Source organism: Fringilla coelebs, assembly GCF_963513975.1.
Source record: "Fringilla coelebs genome assembly, chromosome: 12".
NCBI lineage: Eukaryota > Metazoa > Chordata > Aves > Passeriformes > Fringillidae > Fringilla > Fringilla coelebs.
Genome location: NC_140038.1, coordinates 12,051,318 through 12,077,136, shown reverse-complemented (window position 1 = coordinate 12,077,136; position 25,819 = coordinate 12,051,318). Strand labels below are relative to the sequence as shown.

Here is a 25,819-nt window from a genome sequence, read left to right as displayed (position 1 = left end):
TTCACAGAATGGGTCAGGGTGGAAGGGACCACCGTGGGTGATCTGGTCCAACCTCCCTGCTCAGGCAGAGTCATCCCAGAGCACATGGACCAGGATTGTGTTCAGACGGTTCTGGAATATCTCCAGTTAGAGAGCCTCCACAACCTCTCTGGGCAATCTGTTCCAGTACATGGTCACTTGCAGGGTGAAGTTCTTCCTCATGCTCTGTTTGGCCTTTCTGTGCATCATTTTCTGCTCATTCTTCCTTGTTCTATTGGATGGCACCACAAAGAAGAGCCCAATTCCATCCTCTTGACACCCGCATTTTACACAGGAGCCCCTCTCAGTTGCCTCTTCTTGAGGCTGAACAGGCCCTTAGCCCTTCTTCATGAGAGATAGCTCCAGACTCTTGGCGAACTTCCTAGCTTTCTGCGGGACCTCCTCTAGGAGTTCCATATCTCTTTCCTACTGTAAAAGTCATAACTGCACACAGTACTGCAAATGCGGCCTCATCGGGGCTGAGTAGAGGGGCGGGATCACTTCCCTCGGCCTTTCCAGAGACGTGCCAGTCACCAGACTCGCAGCCCCCGTGGGGGATCCGGGCTGGCAGCGCCCAGCCGGACCCACGGCAGGCGGCCCCGGCGCCAGCACGGCGCGCTCCGGGCAGCGGCAGCGCCGGCCCCGGAGGTTCCGGCGCGCACTGCCCAGGCCCCGCCCGGCCGCCGTTGCCAAGGGCCGGTCGCTACCAGAGGGAGGGAGCCGGCGACGGGGCGGCGCGGATTGGGCTCCGAGCGCCCCGGGCCGGGGGCGGGAGAGGCGCGGGCGGCAGCGGGTTCCGGGCGGAGCGGAGCCACATTGGGCAGCGCCGCGCGGGGTTCTGGGAGAAGGGGCCGTCCCCGCCGCCGCCCCCCGCCCGTCCTCCGGCCAAGATGTCTGACATGGAGGATGATTTCATGTGCGATGATGAGGAGGACTACGATCTGGTAGGGCGCGGGGCGGCGCGGGGGCTCAGCGGTACAGCCGAGGGTGCCGCCGGCGCGGCGGCGCTGCGGGCCGCTGCTGGTGCGGCGCACCCACCGCAGCGGCCGCCCCGCCGGGTGCTGCCCCGGCAGGGAGCGCGGACATCCAGGATGAGTTTCCCTCCCGGGGAGGAGGATGCGGGCAAGGGCTGCGAGGGGCGGGTGCTGCTGTCGGAGCAGCCGCTCGGCCGCCTCTCCGCGGAGGAGCAGGCCGGCTCCGGGCGGGCAGGTGGATAGGCCCGGGCTGGTGCCCCGGCCCCGGGCTGGCCCCCGTGTCCCCGCTGGGCTCACGCTGAGGGGCGGACTCGGGCGCGCTGCCTCCTTCCCAATCCCCTCCTGCCCCGGCCCAAGTGTCGGGCACGAAGTGAAGTGATAAAGTTGCCCGCCCTTCTCCCCACCCGCGACTGCGAGAGGGCCTCGGGGGCAGATACCGTTCGTGTGCCTGTGTGAGCAGCAAACTGGGGAAAAAGTAGGGGGAAGAGAAAGGGGAGTGAGGAGAAATGGCCTGGCGGCCGGTTTCTGATCCAACGCGCCGAAGGGCGCACTTATTTCCAACTTTTTTTCTTTATAGTCTTTGTAACCTTTCTTCCACTCCCTTTTTGGTTTTATTTGTAAGGTTTGGGGGGGTTCGTGTTACATTTAGTTAAATGTTAACATCAAGTTTTGTCCTAGGCCTTTAAAGTTAAAAAATTGCTGCTTGTCTGATTAATTATAACTATATTGCCCTTACGTTATATTGGAGCTTGAGGTTTGGGTTTTTTTCTTTTCTGAACTTTGATTAGGTTTTTAGAACTAGAAACTTTTTTTTTTAAAAAAAAAAAGCTATGTATGGTAGAAGCTTGAGAGTCTATTTAATTCACTTCAGTTAAACCTGTGTTAACAGTATTGCAATTTCCCTGAAAAACTCCAGACACTTGCTTCTGGAAGACTTGCTTTCTGACACATTATTTGGTAGTCATTGCCACTTAGGAATTCACTTAAAACGTTTACCTAATTTTATTTGGAATAGTTTCTGGGCAGTGTTTGTTAGGAACTGCTTAGAATGGTTGGATGACATTAGATATAGAATAAAAGCATCTGCTTTTGGTTTTGAGGGTTTTTTCCATTCATATAAGAGTGCTTGTTTGACAGGCATTGTCATCAAAATCCTATGAGCTGCTCGTGTCACTATTCCACAAACTGTTTGTGTTCCCTTTCAGTCTGTGAATGAATTCTGGTTCAGGGTTACTGAAGGAAATACACAGAGACCATTAAAAACATTTTGTTCCAAAAGTAATTTCCATCATTTTTATTAACACTGAAATTTGTGTCCTGATGTGAAATACTGTGTTGGGGTTTTTTTCCCATTTGATACGATCAGAAGAATATTAAAGACAGCAGAATTCCTGTTCCATATCCTTCCATAACATGAGAACTGGGCATGTAGAGAAACCATTGGAATTGCATTTTACAGTCTATACAGATATGAATAAAAGTGCAGTTCAAACTTATGCTGCTGTATGTCAGTTTTCTTCCAGAATAATTGGTCTAGTGCTTTTTCCTGTGTTTGTTTCTTCTGAAGTACTTTGTCATTGGAAAAACCTTCCTGAAACACCTTGTTTGTGGCAGGTTTCCACTTCTGACTGGAGTTACTCTTACTGGAACATTTTTATTCTCATTAATTAACCTTAGCTCAGACCTTTGAAAAATTTTAAAATACTGCTTGTAATAATTAGGAACACGTTAGTTTTATTCTTTTCAGTGTGTAACACCCATGTAAAGCATCAACTAGTACCCAAGCTTCAGATTTTAAAAATTTCATTTCAGTTCATAATTGATGGGGGAAAAACCCAAGAATTGAAGAGTAAAAACATTCCAGCTAGATTAGTTTCAGCATTCTGAGACTAACAAACCATGATTGACTGTTCTTTTCAAAAATGCTCAAGACTGTAATTGTAATGTTCCACAGAACTGTTTCAGAAAAAAGTTAAGGGCCCTGAAGATAGGGCCTGATTTCTTCCTTTCATGTTGGTAGCTGGTTAAATGAAGGGAAGACTCTGAGGGGATGCCTGATTCTAGAGTTGAGCATCACGGCTGCTGCAAGAGGCTTTGCAACAAAAGGAGTACAAGACATAGTACTCATATCAGTGCAGAATTGAAAGTAAAAGAGCATGTGTGAGGGCTGTTCTTTTTTAAAGAACCGGAGGAAAGGCATTGATTACAGAAACAGTCAATGAAAGAAGCAACTATTTTGTCAAAATACGGTGAGGCTAGGTTCAGGTCTCCCAGGGTAGCTGCCATCATAACAATTGTAGTGAAGACTCCCCCAAAAATTAATTTTGTCAGCTTTTATTAGAAGTGATTATGGCTGTTCCTCTTTAATGTGCACTTGACCTGCTGATTATGTAGAGCCAGTCAGTTAAATTTCCTTAAGTATGCAAATGTTTCACACTTGAACTGAAATGTGAACAGATATTCCAAAGTCCCAGATCTTTCCCAACTTCATCATCGAATTTTATGTAATTAGAGTAATTACTACACTGTTAAACAATTGAAGACTATCCAGGTTGTATTGGATTGTTTCTGTCTAGTTTTTCAGTAGGTAAAAAGTTAAAGTTTTACATGTAAATGACCTCAGCCACTCCTACAGAAATGGAGTTTATTCACTGGAGTCTTGGTATCAGGAAGAAATTTCATTTATATTTGTGGGTGGATGAACCTAGATTCACAATTTGCTAGTAATGTGCTGTGACAGCTCTGATTATAACATGAATCATTCCACTTTATGCTTCAATGAACAGAATAATGTTTACTGGTCATTATGAAAGCCACTCAATTTTAATTTTTAGTTTGGTGCTGCTAGGTGCCTTTCATGATTTCAGTACAAGTTATTTTTACTAGATCCAGCTTGAGGGTGAAGAAGTACAAAGAGGGAAGGACCATTGTAAATTCCATTTTTGTTTTCAGTCTGGGACAAAAGACTGTATTTAGAATTGACTTGGTGGCTAAACTCAGTCTTCCTCCAGAAATTGATCCTTCCAGGCACAATGACAACACATTGACAGTTGTTGTAGTACATCTACTGGTTTACTTGTTTTGTTTTAAATAAATAAGGAATCTGTGGTGTTCTTAATGAGTAATCTTCCTGTGTTCTGAAATTCAACTTTAAAATTAATCTGAGGAATTTTGGACAAATATATTTCGAAGCAACTGGTCTTTTTACCTTACGAAGTTGTATTGTTGCAGTGACTTGTGGCAGATCTGTAACAATTCCAATGAACAGCCATCAGTTTGCACCCTGGTGAGATGGCTGCAGGTTCTTGAGGGTTGGCACAGCTCAAATACAGGCAACATCCCTTCAGACTACTGAGGATTTTCCGTTTCAGGATGTGATGATATCAGGTCATAGGCAGCCTTACTACTTATTTCAAACTGCAGGAGTTGGCTGTCTCTTTCGTTCCAACCGAGTGAAATACAGTCCATTGCAAAAGGAATTTCTGTTTGTTACCAAGCTTGATAAGCAATCTCATGAGTAGACAGAGACATTATTCTGTCTTTTATTGCTGGATTTTAGAAAGAGTTGAAATTTCATGTGGGTGTTGTCTCCTCTTCCCAATTGCTCATATTTCATATTATCATCGTTTTATGAAATACATATATATGTTGCAAACAATAAAGTGGTAATGCTGCAAAAACAAGTATTCAGATCTAGGGAAGTACAAAATCAAGCATATCTACTTGGCCCTCTTCTGTTTCTCAGTGAAGTTTAATTACAGTAGCATGTGATTTTAAAAAAAGTGTACTTCACAGAGGACATAGGATGTACTGTTCTCTAAATTAGTTATTGTTTCATATTCTCTATAGAATCAGCATGTGCTGTGATATATTTTATGCATTCTCTTCAGACTCATCTTCAAACACAGAATTAATATATTTGAGGCTTATTTTGCTCATTACCATAATGTCTCAAAAGGAAGTATTGAGGAAAAAGCCTGAGAATAATTAGTAAATTCTTTCTATCTAAACATTGACAAGTGTTGGTAAGTTCTGTTTTTTGTTGGCTTCTTCTGACAGTTATTTAGGGCTGTGTTTGGAACGGTGCTCTCCAGGATCTGATATGCAGTTGGGTGTTAAACAGACATAAATTAGATCTAAGTTTTGCTGAAAACTGGACTTTCAGAAAAGGATGCACATAACTACAGAACTGCACAACGGAGGTAGAAATTTTTGCTGTACTCTTTACATGTCATAGTACCAGGTTTTTCTTTCTGCAGTCTCCTGTCTCATTTCTGTGCATCTTCCAACTGAAAAAAAAATAAAACAAAGGCAGAGCACTGTCTTTCATAGAACTCTCGTGGCGCCATTGCAAATCGCTGGTTTCACAGACTTCTATTCCTGGTGTCAGCCCTGGTGTGAGCCAGCAGGCACTGGATGACTTGCAGAGTTAAGGAGTAGCAGCAGAACAGAGACCTGGAATGTGAAGAAAAAGAAACCAGGACTCCCAATGCATGGTTGAGCAGCTGCAGGCTTCTTACAGAAATCACACTCTGGTTTTTACTCTCAGGGTTTGCCTCTGTTTTTTTCCTCTTAGCTCTTTTGCATTCCAGTCTGATTGCTTTCTTTATATTCATGTACCTGGATACCAACTGGCAAATGCATGTAGAACCTGGTAGTTGCTGCTTGTCCTGGTGCCTGCAGGTGAGGAAGAGCAATGCAAAGAAAATTGTGCTTAGTAGACCTCCTAATGCCACGGTAAAGTTAGCTGAAGTAAAATCAAATTTGTACCAGACTTGTTCTCAGAAACAATTGCACTTCATAAAAAAATAGTTTGAGTTAGCCAAATGGATGAAATTTGGTAAAATCACCAGCAACTGACAATTAACAGTAATAAGTATTTCAACAATGTCCTTGAAAGATAATGTTTTACAGAAATAGAACTCTTTGTATTGTCTTTTTTTCTGGAAAGTTGCCTGTATATAGCTGCTTTCTCCCTACTTCTTTTATTAAAAAAGGTTTGCATAGTAGAAATACAGTTCCTGTTGTGGTGGTGAATGATAAACAGAGCAGCACAAGTTTAGGTAAGAAGTAGATGTAGAAGTTAGGGAAGTGCTTCAGGCAAGAAAATTGGTAACAACAGTAGTTATCACAAAGTACTTGTATCTTCGGTTTTGTTCATGTAGAATTTTACCGGGTCAGTGTACCACTCCTAACAGATAGAATGCCACACATCTGCATTTAAATGTCACTGATACACTATTACGGCCTCCGTGTCCCTGTCCCTATTCTGGCCCTGAGCACAGGGACCGTGCCTCAGGACCTGTAATCTCTGGAGGCCGCACCGACAAGGCTCCTGCCACAGTTCTCAGAAACCAGCAAGGAACCAAACAGCCCGAGCCACTGGCCTGCTGCAGGGGTGGGGAAGCAGGCTAGGAGCAGCCAGGGACGGGGAGGAGCTGTGGGCGCTGGATGCAGTTAATGTGCCTTTGCTGCTGGACACACTGCAAATGGATCCGTGCACTAGAAAGGATGACTAAAGCTGACTCGGGTGAATCGACTTCTGTGCATGCTCATTTTAGAAGCTGAGGCTCAATGTTATAAAGCTGTTTACTAAATAAAATTCTATGAAAACATAATATGTAACATAATAAAGATTTCTGAAATTAATTGGTTTCTTGGTACCAATTTAACTTTTATTAAAACTATTTGAAAGAACAATGTTCCAGACAGAGTAAACTCCATCAGAGGTTTTATCTCTGTTACAATTGAGCTAGTGTAGTAATTTCTCTTTCTCCAAAAAGCAGTGGGATGGCTTAGGATTGAATATAACTGATTTAGATTACATTTAGATTTTCAACATCACACTGCTTAAATAGTAGCCTAACTTATTTAACTGCATTTTTTCAAGCTCTTACCAGGGCTTTCTAATTTCTTGACTGATGATAAAAACCCTCAGAGGAAGGAAGAATTCAATGGGTTTCAAAGAGCAGTTCTGGGTACTCAGACTACTCTTTTTTTCATTTGTACTTTTAATGTTGATGTCCATTTGAAAAATATCAACAGGACCTTAGTTTTTAAAATTCCTAGGCCTTTTTCTACATCAGCTAGAGATAAATTATATCATCCAGCTGCTTTTATATCTCAAAGTTCTAATTAGGGATGTTCGTCACTATGCAAATTGTTAGGTCTGGATGCTGTAGTGGAAATTTTTAGAGTTATATAGAAATACTATTTATAAACCATATATTTCTACCTAATTTGCAGCAAACGTCCTACCTAGAAGTTGGGGAAGTTGTTCAGGCAGGAACCAGGAGTGTTGAATATGAGGCTGAGGAAAGGGTAGGCTCTTGCTATCTGAATTTATTGTTAAAAGAACAACTCTGGTTTCAGAACTGAGAAGGAAATTCATCTTTTTCTTAATTGGAACTTTGAAGACACAGCTTTATACTTTCCTCCTTTTTTGCTTTTGGCAGAAGCTTAATGTTCTTGCGTTTGTATCCTACTGCACGAAGCCATTTCTGCATCAAAAGAAGACAGAGTGCTTGTCCTTCTGAATATCAGCACTGGCATAATTAGCATCAGTGCTTGAAATAAGATTCAGTATCTACATGGCTGATTTTTGGTTTTTTTAACATTGTCTAAAGATTAATGGCATCAGCTCATACTTAGTTTGAGGTTTTAAAGTTTTCACAGCCATTAAGTCTAAATATGTCTTTTTTTAAATAAACCACCTTACATTTTCTAGAAGTAGGAAAGCTTTATCTCCATTACAGCTTTGAGTCCATATCATCATCCTAAGTCTGATACACATAGGCATCAAGCAAAGAAAAAATACAGCTTTGAAAACATAAACCAGTACCTTGTATGAATTTCAGTGCATTTCCACTGGGGGAAAAAATATCAATAGACTTAACACTTCTTTATTATGTATTAATATTATGAAATTATCTTTATGGGATATTTAAGTAGCATTGAGAAAAATTATCTGAAAAAAGGTTTCCTGCATGAATCCACATCCAGAATCATTGCCAGAGCTAAGATGAAAGTTCAGATGTTTCTGGCTTGAGGCTAACGGAGCCCGCTGTCTCCTAAGAGGAATTAATTTAGTTTGCTTTCCTTTTATCTTTGCAAATAGACACTTCTGCCAAAAATATTCCCCATTGTCCAAGTTAAGCATAAACAAGACATCAGCTGATTACACATATCTTAAATGCTTTGTTGTTTATTTTTTGGCAGCCTGTGTATGTAAGGTGCCTGATACAGCTGTTGATATGGGTGTGTACCCACAGCTGCTCCATTGGAGTTGGATCGATAGGATAAGGAGTTTACAAAAACAAGCCAACCAAAATGAGACTGCCCAGTTAAATAAGACACTTGCTTCCTGTTTTCTTTGCTGTTTTCAGTATCACATTTTTATAGTTCTGTGGGAATTCAGAAAACAGGTTTGTGGAATTCACAGAACTTTTCGGTCCATTCATTCTCACTAATGATAGTACTTTGTTGGGTGAAAATAAATACGTACCTGGGCAACTTGCCTACATGTTACAAATAGAAACATTAAAAGGTAGAAGGACAAATGTCTCAAGTACCATGTTTATTAAAACTTGGTTTGACTGTGGGCTCTCATAATTAATTTTTGCTTTAGAACTTCAGCAAACTTAAACTTTGAGAGATTGCTTGCAGTGCAGGGAGGGGAGAACTAATTGAAAACTTTTCTTTTGTCTCATCTTTTTTTCGTTCCTTCCTATGGTTTTGGAGGAGTCCATTAATAGTAGGAATAGACAAATGAACAAAAGAATAAATGTGCCTGACAAAGTACAGCAAGAGTAAAATCCACCCTAAAGGAAGAAACCTGATTGGGCATTGCTTATGTTGGTGCTTATGTTGGTACTACTCTGACAGCAATGACTTTGAGATTTAAACAGATTCTGTTAAAAGCAGTTCATCTCCTAATAGCCAAAATCCTGGTCAGAGAAGTTAGCTTGAAAATGCAGAGGTGTGAAGTGGTTTTGAATAATGTAAACACCAAATGAAATTATTATTTGAGCTTTATTAGTGTTTTATAATTTGGACATGCAGCATTGTCCTTTAGCAAAAGAAGATAAAATATGCAGGGATTTTTCATCAGAAGTAGTCTCAGAGTACTTCTTAAAAAAATTAAGTAGCAACTGTTAGAAGTAAATACTTCAGTTTCTTTGGCACTAGTGTACATGATAGATAATTATTTGATTAAATTATTGGGCCCCAACATCTTTGGCAGCGTTTTTAGCATTTTCATAATCATCTCCTGCTTCTCAGGGCAGAAGCAGCTGGTGTTATTGTCATTATTCTTTTTTTAAATTTCCTTAGACAAGGATGAATCGTTATGGCATAGAAAGGCAGATTACAGAAGGATTCATGGAAGCATTTAATAGCCTCCATGGCTGAATCATTCCTTGTGTGGAAGCTCAGCCAGAGCCTTTTCTGTGGCTAGCAAAGGCTGGATCACTGAGTGCCTTCAGGAGGACCAGTGGGCAGCCTGTTCTCTCCCCTCCCAGAAATGACATGTGCTCTTGGGCCTCTGTGCTTAAACTCCAGCATTGGCAGAATTTCAGTAATACAATCTGTACTTGTCATAAAGGTGAAGTTGGTGGAGCTATGAGTTCATTAATCCAGAAAGAAACCTGCTGACAGGCAAATGTTGGTGGATGGTGAGTCTGGCCTAGGAATGGGAGAGAGGGAAAATCATTATATGGGTCCATACCTGTTCTGTGCTCTGAAACCAAACACTGCCTGTTAATACACAAGCATTCCATGCCAGTTGGAGAAATATGTCTTACTATTTTTCAGCAGATTATTAGATGTTCTGAACTTTTTTTTTTCTCTGATTATTATTTTTTTTCTTGAAATGTAGGAATATTCTGAGGACAGCAATTCTGAACCAAATGTGGATCTGGAAAATCAATACTACAATTCCAAAGCTTTGAAGGAAGATGACCCTAAAGCAGCATTAAGCAGTTTTCAGAAGGTTGTCTGTCTTTATATTCTATCTCTTCTTTTTATATTAATTCACATTTTAAAATATTTGGTATCATTTGAGTTATTTTCTGAAATTTTAAGAGTGGGATTTATCTTTTAAATTACTAATGCGCTAAGTTTATTATTGAGTATCCTAAACTCCTGGCTGACTGCCTTTCAGGATCATTCTTAGGGAGAATAAGTAGGATATGGTATAGTCTTATCACAGATCTGACTTCTTAATCTTCAGGATTTACTAAGTTTACTAATTAAACAGTTCTAAATGTGTTTTCATGCATCAACAATAGAAACCAGATCCATTTGGGTTTTTTTAATGAAATGGCATTTTCCCCAGTGTCTTATGTAACATTATATTTGCTTTGCTATCTGATTCCAAAGCTTTAAATATATAAATACTAACACAGTTTTTTTCCTTCATCTCAGTTTTAAATTTTTAATGTTTGCACACTGCTATGAGAAAGCAGTATGTTAGATGCCACTTTTTAAAGAAAAAATAGATTATTGCATCTCTTTGCTCATTTATAGTGTATAACAAAATTATATACATGACTTAAAAAAAAACTTTCTAAAGTTTTTACTTACAAAACATTTCCTTAACTATGTTGCATTAAAACCTAGAAGCTTTTTTCCTTTGTGGAGGAACTGTAGTCGTTCAGAAGAGCTTTTTAACTCAATTTGGTCAAAATTTAGTTGACTCAGTTTTGCAGGAGGTGTTACAACTATTTTTGCTTACGTGTTTATGGAGTGGTGTTAAAATTTGGTGTTTGGCATTAAAGTGTTTGCTTTTAGATGATAACAACAACAACAACAACAATCATGTTCACCCTCCCTACGTCAGCTAAGTTGTGAAAACTAAGGAGATACACTCTCACTTTTTCAGTAATACCAGGAAAGAATAAAATTGAAGAACAGGGCAGAGTCAAATATTACTTTGTAAGGAGCAAAGTGGGCGGGGAAAGGGCATGTATGGGATATGTGTATTTTAAACAATTCAAGTTTGAATCAAGCTTTTATAAATATTGTTTTAAAAATTCTTCTTTTTCAGGTTTTGGAGCTCGAAGGCGAAAAGGGAGAATGGGGATTCAAAGCTCTGAAACAGATGATTAAAATAAACTTTAAATTGGTAGGAATTACAGCTATCACTTGAGAGTAAATAGCATAAATATGTATTTGATCCAGAGATCTTAAGTTAGTATTCTAATTTATGGCTATGACAACTAAATCTACCAGAACTTGCCTTTTGCAGCCTTAATGGCTACTACAGATATGGAAGGGAAATGATGAGGTGTTTGCAAGTCAAAGGCAAAATGGATGCAAAATAACTACTGTAGTCAGCTGGTACTCCATGAAAGTGTGAGGCTCAGTCCTTGCTGTGCTGAGATGGCACACCACTGAAAGTTTCTCTGTATTTCTCTGTGTGTACTGCACCAGGAACAAACAGTAAAAAATTTATATGCTATGTATGCAGCCCAGCCATTCCAAACAGTTGTATGGCCAGCTCTGTTTTCTTCATTGAGATGAATATTTTAAATGTGCGTTCTGTGCAGTCCTGAGGTTATTTCTGATTCTGCAGGTTATGACTAAAGTGGTGATATGAAAGTTTTAATAGCAACCACTACTGCATTGTCTTTCTTTAAGCTTTTTTTTTTCCTTGTATGTAAACTTACAAGACATCTCAGTTTCAACAATTAAAACAAAAATTATAATGTGATTTTGTTTTTCTTTTAGACTAACTTCCCTGAAATGATGAATAGGTATAAACAGCTATTGACCTACATACGGAGTGCAGTTACAAGGAATTACTCTGAAAAATCCATCAATTCTATTCTTGATTATATCTCTACTTCCAAGCAGGTTGGATCATCAATTCTTTCATCTTTATAGTTTTCAGTTTTGCATTTTTAACTGTGGACATTTTATATGTTTGGTTTGGGCTTTTTTGATCTTAATAGAGGAATTTTGAGTATTCATTTGCTGTCATATGTAAGAATATATTTCCCACATGTAGTGAATTCTGTTAACACAGATAAATCTTCATAAACTTGTCATTTTTTGGCAGCATTTACCTGGAATTTCTATGTTAATAAATAAGAGCTTTTTTTAGCATAGCTACACAATAGAAATGCCCTCTCAAATATAATATTTAATTAAATAATGTGGTTTCTTTAAATTTATTTTGGGGGGAGAGGGTAATCTTTGCCAGTGAAGTGTTGCTGTGAAATACTGCCTGTGCAGTGCACTGTGCTAGTGAGGTACATGTCCATAGATTCACAGCCCAGCTCCTTTTGTGTTGTTGTAGAAGCTTTGCAAAGAGTAGGAAGCTCCCCTGACTACCTAAAGTAGCACCTTCGCATGGAGGATCATGGTCTGAGTGCTGAGTCCTTGGTCATTATCACAATCCTGCCACTCTTACAAGTGGAAGTTGAATGCTGGGTTACTCTTAAGGTCTAAAGGATTGTCTTAGACTGTCCCTTCTTGGCAGAGGTCCGTGTCTCTGCTTTGTAGTTGAGCCAGACCTGGAGGGACAGTCTGGAAATCTTAACTTGAGATATAGTCACAGATTTGTTACTCCCATAGGAACAGTGGCCATGAACAATACTCATGCATTCTTTGTAGAACCCTTGGAAAAGGTAACACTCGACACTTTAATTTCCATTTCAGATGGGTTTTGTTTGGTTTTATGCAAAGAAATATGATGCACTGAAGGGCTTTCTTCCACTCAGCATTACTACTCCAGAAAGAAGAAGGCATCTTTTCCTTTGACCATATTCCTCTTTTTTGAAAAGCATATTTTCTTTTTGATATGTAAATTATTTTTATTCTTTTAAGTGGGAACAATATTGCCTATGTTTGTAACAAAACATCAGAGTTCCTTGGTTATATAAGATGGGTTTTATAAGGTGGCTTTTATTTTTCACAGCTGGGTACAAATCTTAAAATGTGAATACTTTTTGATTATATCTGTTTCATGTAAGAGAAGGAAATGTAGTTAGCTTGGTTATTTTAGAAGCTGTTTGCAGTTTAAATGCAAACATTAAGTAAGATGCAGATACCTTTCTTATTTTGAAGTTCAAGCATGCACTTTTAGTTTGTTCAGATTGACTTTATTAACAGGTACAAATTTGCTGTTTACAATTATAGAATTCTGATTTTTTATGTCAGATGGATTTGCTTCAGGAATTCTATGAAACAACACTTGAAGCTCTGAAAGATGCTAAGAATGATAGATTGTGGTTTAAGACAAACACAAAGGTAAAATATATAACTTCCTATTTTTTGCTTTTCTTTGACACCTTCAGCTAATTCTTATAAATTATAATTGTGAAATTTTAATAGACCTCAGTACTTCAACTTTCTTTTCATTACAGCTTGGCAAATTATATTTAGAACGAGAAGAATATGGAAAGTTACAAAAGATTTTGCGTCAGCTCCATCAGTCGTGCCAGGTACCTTTTTATTGTAAATCACTGTGGCTTAGTAAACAACATTGATGCTTTTTTTTTTAATATCTCTGTTGTTGGCCTTTGAGGCATTTTGCTGAGCTTTAGTACAGAGGGAAGAAATACTGTGCCTGATTTTATTTGTTATGTGCTTGATAACATGAACAAAAAATGTTAAGTGCTTTATTTCTTCCTTAAAGATGATTTTGAAAAAAATATTCATGATTGCTGATTGGGTTTCTCTTCAGGTGCAGGGATGAGAAGCACATATCAACAATCTATAATGCATGGGCATTAATTTTAAAATGTAGCAAAGATTCCAAGTGAGCTTTATTCAAAACTGAAAGTGCAGTTGTTACTTTCCCATCTGGAAGCGGAAAAAAGAAATTCGCCTTGCAGTCTGCTGTGCTTGTTTCTGACACTTTTCCTCCTTCAGCATGGAAATACGTTACAAATATCTGGGAAATGATTCTGTTAGAAATAGCGGAACAGTCATATATATATATATATATATATATGCATTTGTATCAGTCATTGTATTTATATACCAAGAGTGGCTTAAGGAGAGTGGAAAAGAATTAAAGTTTTGAGAAAAACATTTAACAGAAAATAATCACATTTTAAATAAAAGGCTTCAAAATGTAGCCTGTGGTAAGTTCTTTGAGTACTATGTTTTCTGTTAGTAGTTACATCAGAATTTCAGAGTTTTAGGAATATCCTTGTTTTTGACAGGAAATTACTGAGAGTATTTGGTTATTAGTGTTTTACTAGTATAAAACTGAAATTGCTGTTCTCTTAAAATTTCACAGTATTTATTACTTAATCTGTCCTAGACTGATGATGGGGAAGATGATCTAAAAAAAGGTACTCAACTATTGGAAATCTATGCTTTGGAAATTCAAATGTATACAGCACAGAAAAATAACAAAAAACTTAAAGCACTATATGAACAGTCATTGCACATCAAGTCAGCCATTCCTCATCCACTGATCATGGGAGTTATCAGAGGCAAGTTCATCTTGAATTTTTCATTTGTCTTCTGTTGCAGAGATTTGTCCCATGAAAATCTGATAACCAGTGTTTTTTTCCAGATCCACCTGTAAAGACAGAGGCTTCTGTAGATTCAGTCTCATCATTTTCTTCTTGCAGGACTTCAGCTCTGCAGTTTTCTTCCCAAGTAGCAGAGACACTGGTCAGAAGGGCAGGACAGTTGGCTAAATAACTGTTAGGAGAGAAGCAGTAGAGAGACAAGAGGAAGACTTGCTGTTTGACACCATGGCAGGCAGCAAAAGATGAATGCAAAGGCATCTGCAGGGCATAAAAACAAAGGCTTGACAGGACTGCTGGCAGATGGGACTGCTGGCAGAAGGGACTGCTGTTCCTGCAATCCCCTTTTATAAATTTGTGTCTTACCTCGCTAAAACTCAGCAGGAACCAAAGGGCTTTAAAATGTGTTTGAAAATATAATTTATTATCTGCAATAACGAATTGTAGTGGAAACAAGCTGTGTGTCTTGAAAAAAAACAGCTTTCTTCAGAACACTGTTATGCCTTCCTCCTTTCCCTGGTGTAGATGCTGCACAGACAATCAGGCAGCAGTGTGTACTTCAGAAATAAAAGGATATAGAAAGTATTTCTCATTTTTTTTCTGTGTGGTTTTGCTTGACAGATAGGGAAAATTCCATAAATATACAAAGTCTGTTGCCATTGAAATGGAGATAAATTCTATCTCAGTTTCTGCAGTATTTTAACATAATGGTGACATAATTATTGGCTATGAGGATTAGTGTTCTTCAGGTTCTATGGTGTAGGTTGGGTTTTGTTTTTTCCTCTTTGGAACGGGTTTATTCAAATGGCAGTGCTGTATGTGAAGACCTTAATGCTTTTTTTCCTAGTGATTTCTGAGAACCAAATCACTTCTGAAAATGTTTCAGTAATCTATTTAGAAATAGCATGGAACTTGAGTACAATTATTGTAGTCAGCAACAAGTACACAGTGTTCCTTTTCATCTGTGTTTTCTTTTCAGAATGTGGAGGCAAAATGCACTTAAGAGAAGGAGAGTTTGAAAAGGCACATACTGATTTTTTTGAAGCATTCAAGAATTACGATGAATCAGGGAGCCCCAGAAGAACCACTTGCTTAAAATATTTGGTCTTAGCAAACATGCTCATGAAGTCTGGAATAAATCCATTTGATTCTCAGGAGGTATTTTTTTCTTTTTCCTTCACACACACACCCACTCCCCCATCCCCTCACCCTTTTCTGAATATATAGAGAAATTACCCAAAGGATGGAAATGGAAAAAAAAAAATCTGAATTTGCATATTATGCTTTCTGTTCTGTGTAGGCTAAACCATACAAAAATGATCCAGAGATTCTAGCAATGACGAATTTAGTAAGGTAAGATTTTCATTTTTCTGGAGAAGGGAACAAAATGATAAAAAGAAAAAAGATATGTTGTCCAAACCTGAGGGAACATTTTTAGAAATGGCTTTTCTCTGCACAGTTAACACAGTTATTCATAAATATTGGGCAAATATTCAAGGATTGTTTTTCTTTAGACACTTACTATGTGTGACCATAATATAGATACCACACTATGTAGAGGTATTGAAGCTGTGTACTTTTGTCGCTCTGTGGTGTGACAAAACCCTCTTTTCTCCCCTTAAATAAAGTTGTCCCATCTTGTACTGCAACTGGTCTTTTTAGGCTCTGGCTGATCACATAAGAGAAATTGAGTTGAGTGACATCTCATACCAAAGCCAGTAGAATAATTTGCTGCATGGATATATCATGAGTTCCTAAGTTAGGAATATGAAACCTAACTCTCAGTGATCTCCTGTATCCTTCAAACAAGTGAAAATCAAAAGGAAGTCTCATTATCTCTAAGGCATCTCATTACCTCTGCCTCACAGGCAACTGTGAGAATTTCTAGTGTATGAAGATCATTAGGTCAATGAACTGAGGCAGGTTTTGTATGCTGGGATTTGAAGCTCACGTACTGTATCCTCTCTGGCCTGCCTCTGCTCCTTTTCCCATCTTTTTCCTACATAAGAAGTAATGTCTGCTCACATTTTGAAACAGTTGATCCTGTGTTGGAACAAACTGCTATGATACTGCTGTTGTGCTTTACCATTGTATACAGAGAAATTGTTTCTGAAAGTGAGGATATTCATCCATTATTGACATGGTGATTGAATAAATTATTTGGCAGTTCAGTAAGGGACTATTTCTAGCAACTCCTTCCACTTTAGATGTGTTTTTTTCTAATTCACTGTCATAATTTCATGCGAATTTAAGGCAGAAGGAACTCCAGATGGCCTTACCCAATCTGATTTTATTCATGTTTCTCATTTATATCTTTTATCTTGACATTTGAGTATAACTCCTTCTTTAAAATTAATAATGCAGTTAAAGCAGTAGTGATAAGAAATATGCAAAGATAAAACTAATTTCAAATATTAAAATTATGTTTTTAATCCTTCCTATACTCTACGGTGGGAACTTGCATGCTTTACATAGGATAAAAAGACTTGTGAAATAAACAAGAAAATATACTGAACTGAAATTTCTTTTATTATGAAGTAAAATTTAGGAAATGTGGTTTCATGTGATACAGTCCATGCCACTCACATAGCTATTTATAAGCTGCTCAAGTTCTGACTTAAACTTAACAGGTCTTTCTCTTGGCCATTTTAATAACAGATTAATCTTTTTTGACCATTTTAAAAACAATTTTTAAAAGGTACACAATATGAAGGACAAATAGATGTTTTTATTAAAATGTTTGGTATTGGTATTAAACAGAATTTGAAAGTTTTGTTTTGAAAGAATGTTTTTCAAGAAAAAGGCCTTTCTTCAGAGGTTGCAGCTCTCGACCTTTAAATGATGCTGTGGTGGCACCTTCTTTTTGCAATGCTTTCTCAGATGATAGGATCGACTTGTGAAAGGATATATACACAAATAAGCTATAAATAAAAATCTAAAAAGTAATATGCCAAAATTACTGATGAATAATCCTGGAAGTCCATATTTCTTTCATCTTTCAGTATTTTTAGCATTCAGCTTAAGCTGGACATTGTAGAGACAGCAACAGTCTTGTAGACTCTTTTTAGCTCTTATTTGTTCCATAAAGTATGACTTCATGAAGCCAAAATTCATGTAATGATACTTTTCAAAACAGGGTATTTAAGAATAGCTTCTTAAAGTACAAAAGTTTGGAAACTCGAGTGTACTTGAGGAACAACTAAATGTTCGTACCAAACTTCAGTAAATGTTGCTGAAATTGAAACAGGAGAGGTCATTTCTGCTGCATTTCATCTTCAAATCGAGTTTTGCATATAAAGGTTCTGAATATTATCTTATGAGTTTGTTCTACTTTTAAAATTAATAATTCAGTCCCTTGTTTTTTTTCTGAAGTGCCTATCAGAATAATGACATCACTGAATTTGAGAAGATTCTGAAAACAAATCACAGCAACATCATGGACGATCCCTTCATAAGGGAGCACATTGAAGGTATTTTGAAGGCTATTATAATTATTTTTGTCTTCACTACTTAGTAAGCTCCTTTTTTTTCTTCCCCCACCTTGGTTTATTTTTCTTTTTGGCTCTAAGAGTTCCTTGTAATTACTTGTGGATTATTCCTTTACAAGTTATTTAGAAGCTGGTCAGGGCTAACTTGCATCCAGGCATGTGGCATGACTGCAAAGATTGCAAAATTGATGGAGAAAGTTCTAGAGGAGTGGATATTGTAAGATATCTATGGTGGTGTTAAGACACTTGAATACTTTGAGTATTGTTTTTGGAATGGTGAAATGAGAGCAACCCTCACCTGTAAAGATGGTTTGTATGAGTCTTATTCAGTTTGATGTTTGCTTGTTTATAAAATTAATTTACTGCTTCAGATTACAAAAAATACAAAATGCATAGACAATGTAGTGAAGGTTGCACTAATAAATATGTAGTAATATAATATGTGAAAAGATGCATACTTTTCATTTATATCTTGTAAACAATAGTTGGAGTTATAGTAGCTCTACTTAATAGAATGGGAGCACATTAACACATGCCTTTCTGCTCCATTATTGTGACAAAATACAGTTACTTCCTCCATTTTTCATGTATCTGAGAACTGAAGAGTCTCCTCACTTGAATACAGTGCTCAGTTCTTCAGCTAACTATTGTTTTCAAGAGTGGGTCTGACTGTGGCAGTGCAAGATCATTTAGCTGGATAGTTATTGAAAGAAAAGAGTTAAATCCAGAGACCTGGTTTTCTTATACTTGTTTGTAAAAGAGAACAGGGCAAACAGCAGGGGAAACTAAATATAACCCACTGCTGCTGTTCCATGTGGACTGCTGGTGAGCTGCAGAGTCTTGGTAAGATTAGAGCTGGGTGCTCATGGAGGAAGGTGTGACAGAACTGGAGAGCAAGAGCAGGAAGCTAAATCAAGGCATTGAAGGGAATTGAGTGTCACTCCTTATATGCTCCTGATGTCTCACCATGTTCACTCTGTAGTGATACACAACATGTTCATGGTTATGTTTACATACCTTGCCTTGTTGTTTTAATCTCCATAGTTTATTGAGACACATAGTCTGGTGTTCAGTGGTATATTATTATATAAACAGTCCTTGTTTAAACAGGTAAAAATGAACCTAGGATTTTTTTCTCTGTTAATTTATAATTGTAATTTATGCTTTCATTTTATCCCAACTGTCTGCAATAATGTAAAAATTTAGAAAACAATGACTGCATTATTTTATCTAAGCAAAATGAGCCTCTTCACGCAGACCATTTTATACAACTTCAGTTCCTTGTTACACTTGTTCCTTGTTCAGTTACACCATTAGGCCCTGAATTTTAACTTTAAATGGGAATATTCCCCATGAAGTTAAATGCACAGACATTTTAAATTGTATTGCTTTAAGAATACCCCTTTTTACTTCTGTACATGGCAAGCATTCTAGCCATAAATTAGGGGGGCAGACATACCAGGCAATGATTTCTAGTATCTATCCAGTTGAATAAATAAATTTTTTACCAGAGAACATGTTGTTCCATGTTTGAACAGTTTTCAGCTCTGTCTGTCCACCTTCAGAGTTGCATATTGCTTAGATCACTGGAAAAGGAGGGTCCTTGTTGTTTTGCTGGGCTTCCCCACCCATTGAAGTACACTAAACACCATGATCTTTGAAGGTAGCATCTTTCTGTATGGAGTGGTATTTCAGCTTTATTTCAATACTGTTGTTTTTACACTGTTTATGTTTTCTTCATTTACAGAGCTTTTGCGAAACATCAGAACACAAGTGCTTATAAAATTAATTAAGCCTTACACAAGAATACATATTCCTTTTATTTCTAAGGTATGTGTTGGTAGCCTTGCATTTGCTTAAATGATTAACTGTGAATAAAAGCTTTTAAATAAATACAGTGCTTCCAGAAATAGAACATCTAAAATACACTCTAAACCATAAAGTACAAATGATGCGCTGCTGGCAGCTTTGCAGTGCAAAAATGTAAATTTCAACTCATCCAACTGCTTATTATAATATGTACCATGATATACTTCTAAAATACTCAACTACCATATCCTACTTGGTGTAGAAAAATCACACTTCTTAGGAAAAGTATGAAAAGTGAAATTTGTATGATAAAAAATGTAATTATGAACATAAATTTTATGAACGTAAAAATTAAGATTTTAATCCCTTTTGCTCACAAGTTATCTTCACATGTTTGTGTTGTACGAGTTAGAGAACTGTGGTAGTAGAACAAACCAAGTATTACCATAGAATCCCTGATTTCACTGCCTAATCTGCAAAGAATGAAAAAAAAACCAGTGGTAATATATGTCTATTTCCATCTCCTGTGGGTCTGTGATTTTGCCTGCAAAAATTCACAGCATTACGAAATACATCATGAAGTATTAGGGATGCCTGTTTTTTATGCTTTAATTCCTTTTAGAACTCGGTATACTTTTTTTTTTAAGCTAGACTTTACACTTGTAGAACTTGCTTGAGCCAGAAGATGCAATTATGCCTCTAAATGGATTTGAGTGCAGATCCATTCTTTTCTGATAATTATTGTCTTATTTTATTTCCTGGGTTTTTGTGGTTGTGGTTTATTTTGTTGTTATTTGGTTTGGGATATTTTTTATCTGTTTGTTTTTTCAGTAAGTCAGTAAAGGAACTCATTTCTGGAGCTTCTAAAATTTTGCTTTTGCCTCTTCAGCTTTTTCTGAGAGGTTACTGGTTTCTTGATTCTTGGCCATGTGTCCTTTGGGTGGAGGTCTTTTGCTTAATTGATTATTACTGAATTGATACTTATGAACAGTAAGAAACAGAGGTTAAACAAAATTCTGTATATGAAAATAAAGATTGGGGGGTTTTAATGTTGCAGAACATAGTTGCAGCGTAATGAGTTTTCTTTTTGTTTCAGGAGTTAAACATAGATGTAGCTGATGTGGAAAGCTTGCTTGTGCAGTGCATATTGGATAAGTATGTACCTGATTCTTGGTTATTGATCTTTGATTACTTTAAAATAATCAAACTGTATAAGAGGCAACAAAACAGTATTTTGGGGCATTGTGATAATACTGGTTGATTCTAGAAGTGAAAGGTAACGGTGCTGACTTCGTATTTGCTTGGTTTCTGAGCAGTAAAGTATGTTTGAAGATGGGAACCAAGAAAATTATACAGGGAGATTGAGTAGCATCTTCTTTCTTTAGTTCTTAATTACATAATAATTTCAGTGAATTATTATGAAATTATGAAAGTTGATATTCTTAGTAATTGCTGCTTACACCCATGTATATTTTTAAGTGCATTTTCAAGTTGACAGATTGGTAGTCTGCTCTCTTAAGTAGAAAAATTTAACTACAATTTGTAAAACCTATTCTTCTGGAGAGTAACTTTTTATAACTACTACAAATATATAATCCATACATGGGCTTGTATTGTTTGACTTCTCTTCACCTAAATCTCCATTTTTCATGATTCTTTGATTTTCAAGAACTGTTTATGTCATATTGCTTCAGACTTTGTGTGGGGTCATAGCCAAGCAGATACAACATGCATTGCCCAATGAATTAGTTCATTTGATTTCCAGTCATGATGACAGCTTAATAGGCAGTACTGCCCAGGACAATAATTATAAAAAGTGCTGAATTCTGAAATGGACTTTGTGCCTCTCTTGTATAAGACCTCTTATTTTACCTCTGATTCATTGTTAGCTCCTATTTCCATGTCCATTAGCAATTTATAGTTTTTATTTATTTACTCCTAGCACTATACATGGCCGAATTGATCAAGTCAACCAGCTCCTAGAACTGGACCATCAGAAGAGAGGTGGTGCACGTTACACTGCGTTAGATAAATGGACCAACCAACTAAATTCTCTCAACCAGGCTGTAGTCAGCAAGCTGGCCTAACAGAAACCAAGCTTCTACAAACGTACTTAAGGCAACAGTGCAGTGATGTAAACCTTAAAAGAACTGGGAATGGCAAAACTACTGTCGGTTGGTGTGCCCTGAAATTATTGGAGTTATGGCAGAAGTGCTTTTTTGATCAGCTGGTTTGTGTTTTGCTGCTGCATTTATCCCAAGAAAAAAACAGCTTTAATCTCCAGAAGAAAACCAAAATGCCACGGGATTTATGCTGTATTGACATCTTGCCCTAAACATACAACATCCTAGTAATTTGTCAAGGGGCAATTAATGACCAGAGAGAAGATTTTTGTCATGATTTTAAGTACACTGACACGTTACTGTTGGTTAAATTTAAACATGTTTTACCTGCAGAAATTCTCTCACAGAAATAACCTGCAATAACTTGAAATGCATACCCTTTTGAACACTTCCTTTTCTCATGTATAAATTGAAATGTTTGCTGCATTTTGCAAAATGTCAATTCTCCAAAAATGTGTCCATATATTTCTGTACCTGCAGTGTAGTAAAGGTTTAGAAGAAACCCCATAATTATAGTGGCATACTGTCACTTAGGTTTCAAGCAGCAAAATAAACAGTGCAGTTCAGAAATTGTACAGTTTGTTTCTTGATGTGCTTTCATTGTACTTGAATTTTACTTGTGTTATTTTTAAAAGAAAATAGGTATTACTTGATCTCAACACATTTGTTAAGGACAATATGAAGATTCTAAGTCTGACCCCCTTGGTATGTGTGCTGTTGATTATTCTTATTTTTCTCCCTTGAAATAGTGAAACATAAATACTAAAGAGCTGACATTTAGCAATCTTGCTAACTAACTTTTAGCTTCAACATGCCAAACTGTTATCAGTCCTGTCTAGTTATATTGGTGGGTATTTGGCATTTCTCAGGAATATGCTTGGTTTTTATTTTTCCACTTCAAGAACAGAGATTTTCCACGCAATTCGGTGGGAATAGAGATGCAAACCTGATTGTTCTCTCTCTTTGCCTAATCTGTGCTCTTTTTGAGCAGATTCAGTGTACACAAAATGACACTGTGTGTATGGAGTGGGGACCAAGTGCAGTGACCTTGCTGGTAATGGAATCTGTTCTATCCCAAATGTTTGAATGTATTGCAGTCCCTTCAGAGCTGCTGTTCCCTACCACAGTATAGCCACGTGCCTTTTGTGGCCTAACATTTTGGGATCATCAGGTCATTTTAAAATAAATAGTGTTGACCACAGCCAGTTTTATTCCTGTAGCAGATTGGAGCTGCCAGAAAAATTCTCTTGCAGGTCTCAGAAATGTAGTAAAAAGGGTCAAATTTTCCATAAATGCAAGTATTCCAGTTTAAAGCAGTGAGTAGTGGGTGATGGTACACAAGCAGTGCCACACACAGACATTTTAACAGTAGAAGGAAAAATCTTATGTAGAGTAATTAACAACACCTCAAAAAGAATGAAAAAGTTTACAAATGTTCATCACATACATGCAAGGCAGCATGGTAAACTCAATGTTCTAGGGCAGGATTTAATTGGTAACAGGGTATAATTAAATAGGATAAAATTAACTTCAGTCTGAGGAATAGTTATGTCCCTTAGAAAATTATTTTGTTCTGCAGTTGTCAAAGCAAGTGATTTTTTTCCTAGTGTTTACACCATAAAACTTAATGTGTACCATGAGTAGCATGATACTGAATCTTGGGTGAGAATTTCTTCTTCACTCATGTATTTTTTTACCAATAGGTGTTTTTAATTTATCCACTTACTTAATAGTAAAATTTAAATTTCTAAGCAAAGTTTTTTTTCTTTTGTAAAATCTGTATATAACATTTGACTAAAGCACCTTGTATTTTGTTTCCTTATAATGCTGTGATGTGTAATGTAGTTTTTACTTTGAAAATTCTAGTAATACCTGGTGATGTGAAGTTGGACTTAGTGCACAGTCCTTGGGACCCTTACCTACAGATCCAGAGACTTTATATTGGATAGCAGGGTTCCTCCTCCCATGGGGACAAGGGATTGTCACAGCTCTGTCAAAGTTTTCCTTCCCATGGGGACAGGGGACAGTGTTTGAGTATTTGTTTGAGTAGGTTTCCTTTCTGTGCTATTTCCCACCACCCTTTCTGTGGGAAGGAACAACTCCTCTCTTCTAAAGGAGGGGGAAAAAGAGAACTGTCCATAAACTTGAAATCACTGAAAATAAAAGTCTTCTTGACTTTGTCTGTTGTACCTGATGTAACCTTTTCCATCCCAGCCATGTCTGCTGGGGAGGCATTTTGGCATTCTTGGATTTTTTTCAAGAAGGAAACGGGAATACTGCAAGTACATCTTGTCCTGTCCATCTAGTTCCCTTGTTTTATCTTTTTCTTCTGCAGAATTAATTGTTGTAGGACTAGTCCAAGTAGTGAAGGACTGTCAGTCTGAACAGTGAGGGCTAGCAATGTTTTTAGACAGAAAAAGGGTCAGTCTAGCTCTAAGAAATGGTTGTGTGTTTTGGTATACTTCAGGTCTTACTGATGTGTACAGTGCCTTAGCATCTGTGCTCTAGGCACATAAGGAAGATTTATATAATCCCTAAGGGATTCTGCCCCTTTTCTGAGTTCTCACAATTCTTAACCTGGAAGATGAAGATTTTCTCTGGGGAAATATTGAGGAGCTCTGTTGTCATAGAACTGCAGCAATCACCAGCAGTTGCTAAGCCCACCTATAGTCCCTGGTAGATCTGGTTCTGATGTCATTTCTGTCTCCTCAGGAAAAGTGAACAAGCACTTGAAGGAAGAGTGTGAATGATTTTTTTTTCAAGAAACAACATTGCACTGCAGGTTGGTTGAGATGTGGTAAGCAGCCTCACTGCATTCTCAGTCTTGGGTCCAATCATTAAATTCCTGCAATTGTTGTTAATTGTCAGACCTACGCTTGTCACAATTTTTTGGGTGATTTTTATACACCTCTTGTTGCTGCTGGTACAAGACAAACTGGCATTTTAGCTAGTTACCATAACACTGTTTGCAAAAGGACATTTTAATGGCTGTTGTAATCTTATGTAAGATTACAAGTGATTAAGCTGTGTATATATAAACTCTTCTTTTGAGTTGCTGGCAGCTTATGCATTAAAACTGAACAACAGGCATATCTGGGAGGATGTGGGTGCTATGTCTGCATTTTAGATTTTTACTATTATTTTTAGTCAAACATACTTTGAAGGAATGTATTCTTTGTCCTATCCTAATGGATTGGATCTGAAACCATTTTTTTTTCATTTTCCTTTTAAATAGGCCTGAAAATACATTGAACAACAACAACAAATGCCAGAAAAATAGCAAGGCAGCTGAAATGCACCCAGCAGAATAATATAATGAAGTTATTTGAGTTTTAGTCTGTAAATAAACTCCTATTTCATAATTACTCAGGAGTTGTCAGCTGTAAAACGTTATGTCTGTAACTGAAGATTGTGTTTTCATATTTTTTTCTTTGACAGGTAATGAATTCATTTGATAGGAGCTGTGTATGTATGGAGTAGAGTAAAATGACATCATTTGGGATAGTACCCCTTGCTTTCTCAAAAATACAGCCTAAATACAGAACTAAATTTCTTTATATAGATGATAATATGGAATTTAAATAAATGGCTGTTACTTTATTATTTTCAAAGTGCTAAAAATGTATTTTAGAACCAGGTTAGTGAACTAGGTAAACTACATTACAAGCTAGTCAGCTCTTTAAATGTTAATAAGATATTAAGAAAGGATTATCACCATCTTAAATGCCTCTGTGTGGTAAGGTAGATTGCAAACTATCTGTGATAGAATAATTGCATATGTAGTGCTAAATTTTAGATGTAATAGTGTAAGCATTACAGCAAGAGTGAAGGCTAATCCTTTCCTGGCCGTGTTAGGAGGAGTTGCATGGCAGCTCTGTCCTGGCTGGCTCTGCTGCCTCTCCCTGCAGCTGCTCCCAGTG

At 37.5% G+C, this 25,819-nt stretch overlaps 1 protein-coding gene across 2 annotated transcripts; it reads left to right on the top strand.

Annotated features, from left to right (window-relative positions):
• Positions 1-807: 807 nt before the first annotated feature.
• COPS2 (COP9 signalosome subunit 2) lies at positions 808-23,710 on the top strand. 2 transcript variants are annotated; one of them, XM_084213742.1, is made up of 13 exons: positions 808-962; positions 9,868-9,981; positions 11,038-11,115; positions 11,721-11,846; positions 13,134-13,244; positions 13,361-13,438; positions 14,266-14,440; positions 15,459-15,637; positions 15,780-15,832; positions 17,852-17,949; positions 19,715-19,797; positions 20,873-20,931; positions 21,719-23,710. In XM_084213742.1, exons 1-13 carry the CDS (start codon positions 909-911, stop codon positions 21,861-21,863), a joined length of 1,353 nt encoding a protein of 450 aa, XP_084069868.1. In that variant the 5' UTR covers positions 808-908; the 3' UTR covers positions 21,864-23,710. The 2 variants fall into 2 exon arrangements, with proteins under 2 accessions (XP_084069868.1, XP_084069869.1); XM_084213743.1 differs by having other exon boundaries at positions 811-962; positions 13,155-13,244; positions 21,719-23,708.
• The last annotated feature ends 2,109 nt before the right edge of the window (positions 23,711-25,819 follow it).

Excerpts from the sequence above, each read along its gene's own strand:
- COPS2 (XM_084213742.1), top strand. The coding sequence starts at position 909 with ATGTCTGACATGGAGGATGATTTCATGTGCGATGATGAGGAGGACTAC. Across the intron at positions 11,116-11,720 it reads TTAAAATAAACTTTAAATTG|ACTAACTTCCCTGAAATGAT; the intron begins GTAGGAATTACA and ends TTTTTCTTTTAG. Across the intron at positions 14,441-15,458 it reads GATCATGGGAGTTATCAGAG|AATGTGGAGGCAAAATGCAC; the intron begins GCAAGTTCATCT and ends TTTTCTTTTCAG.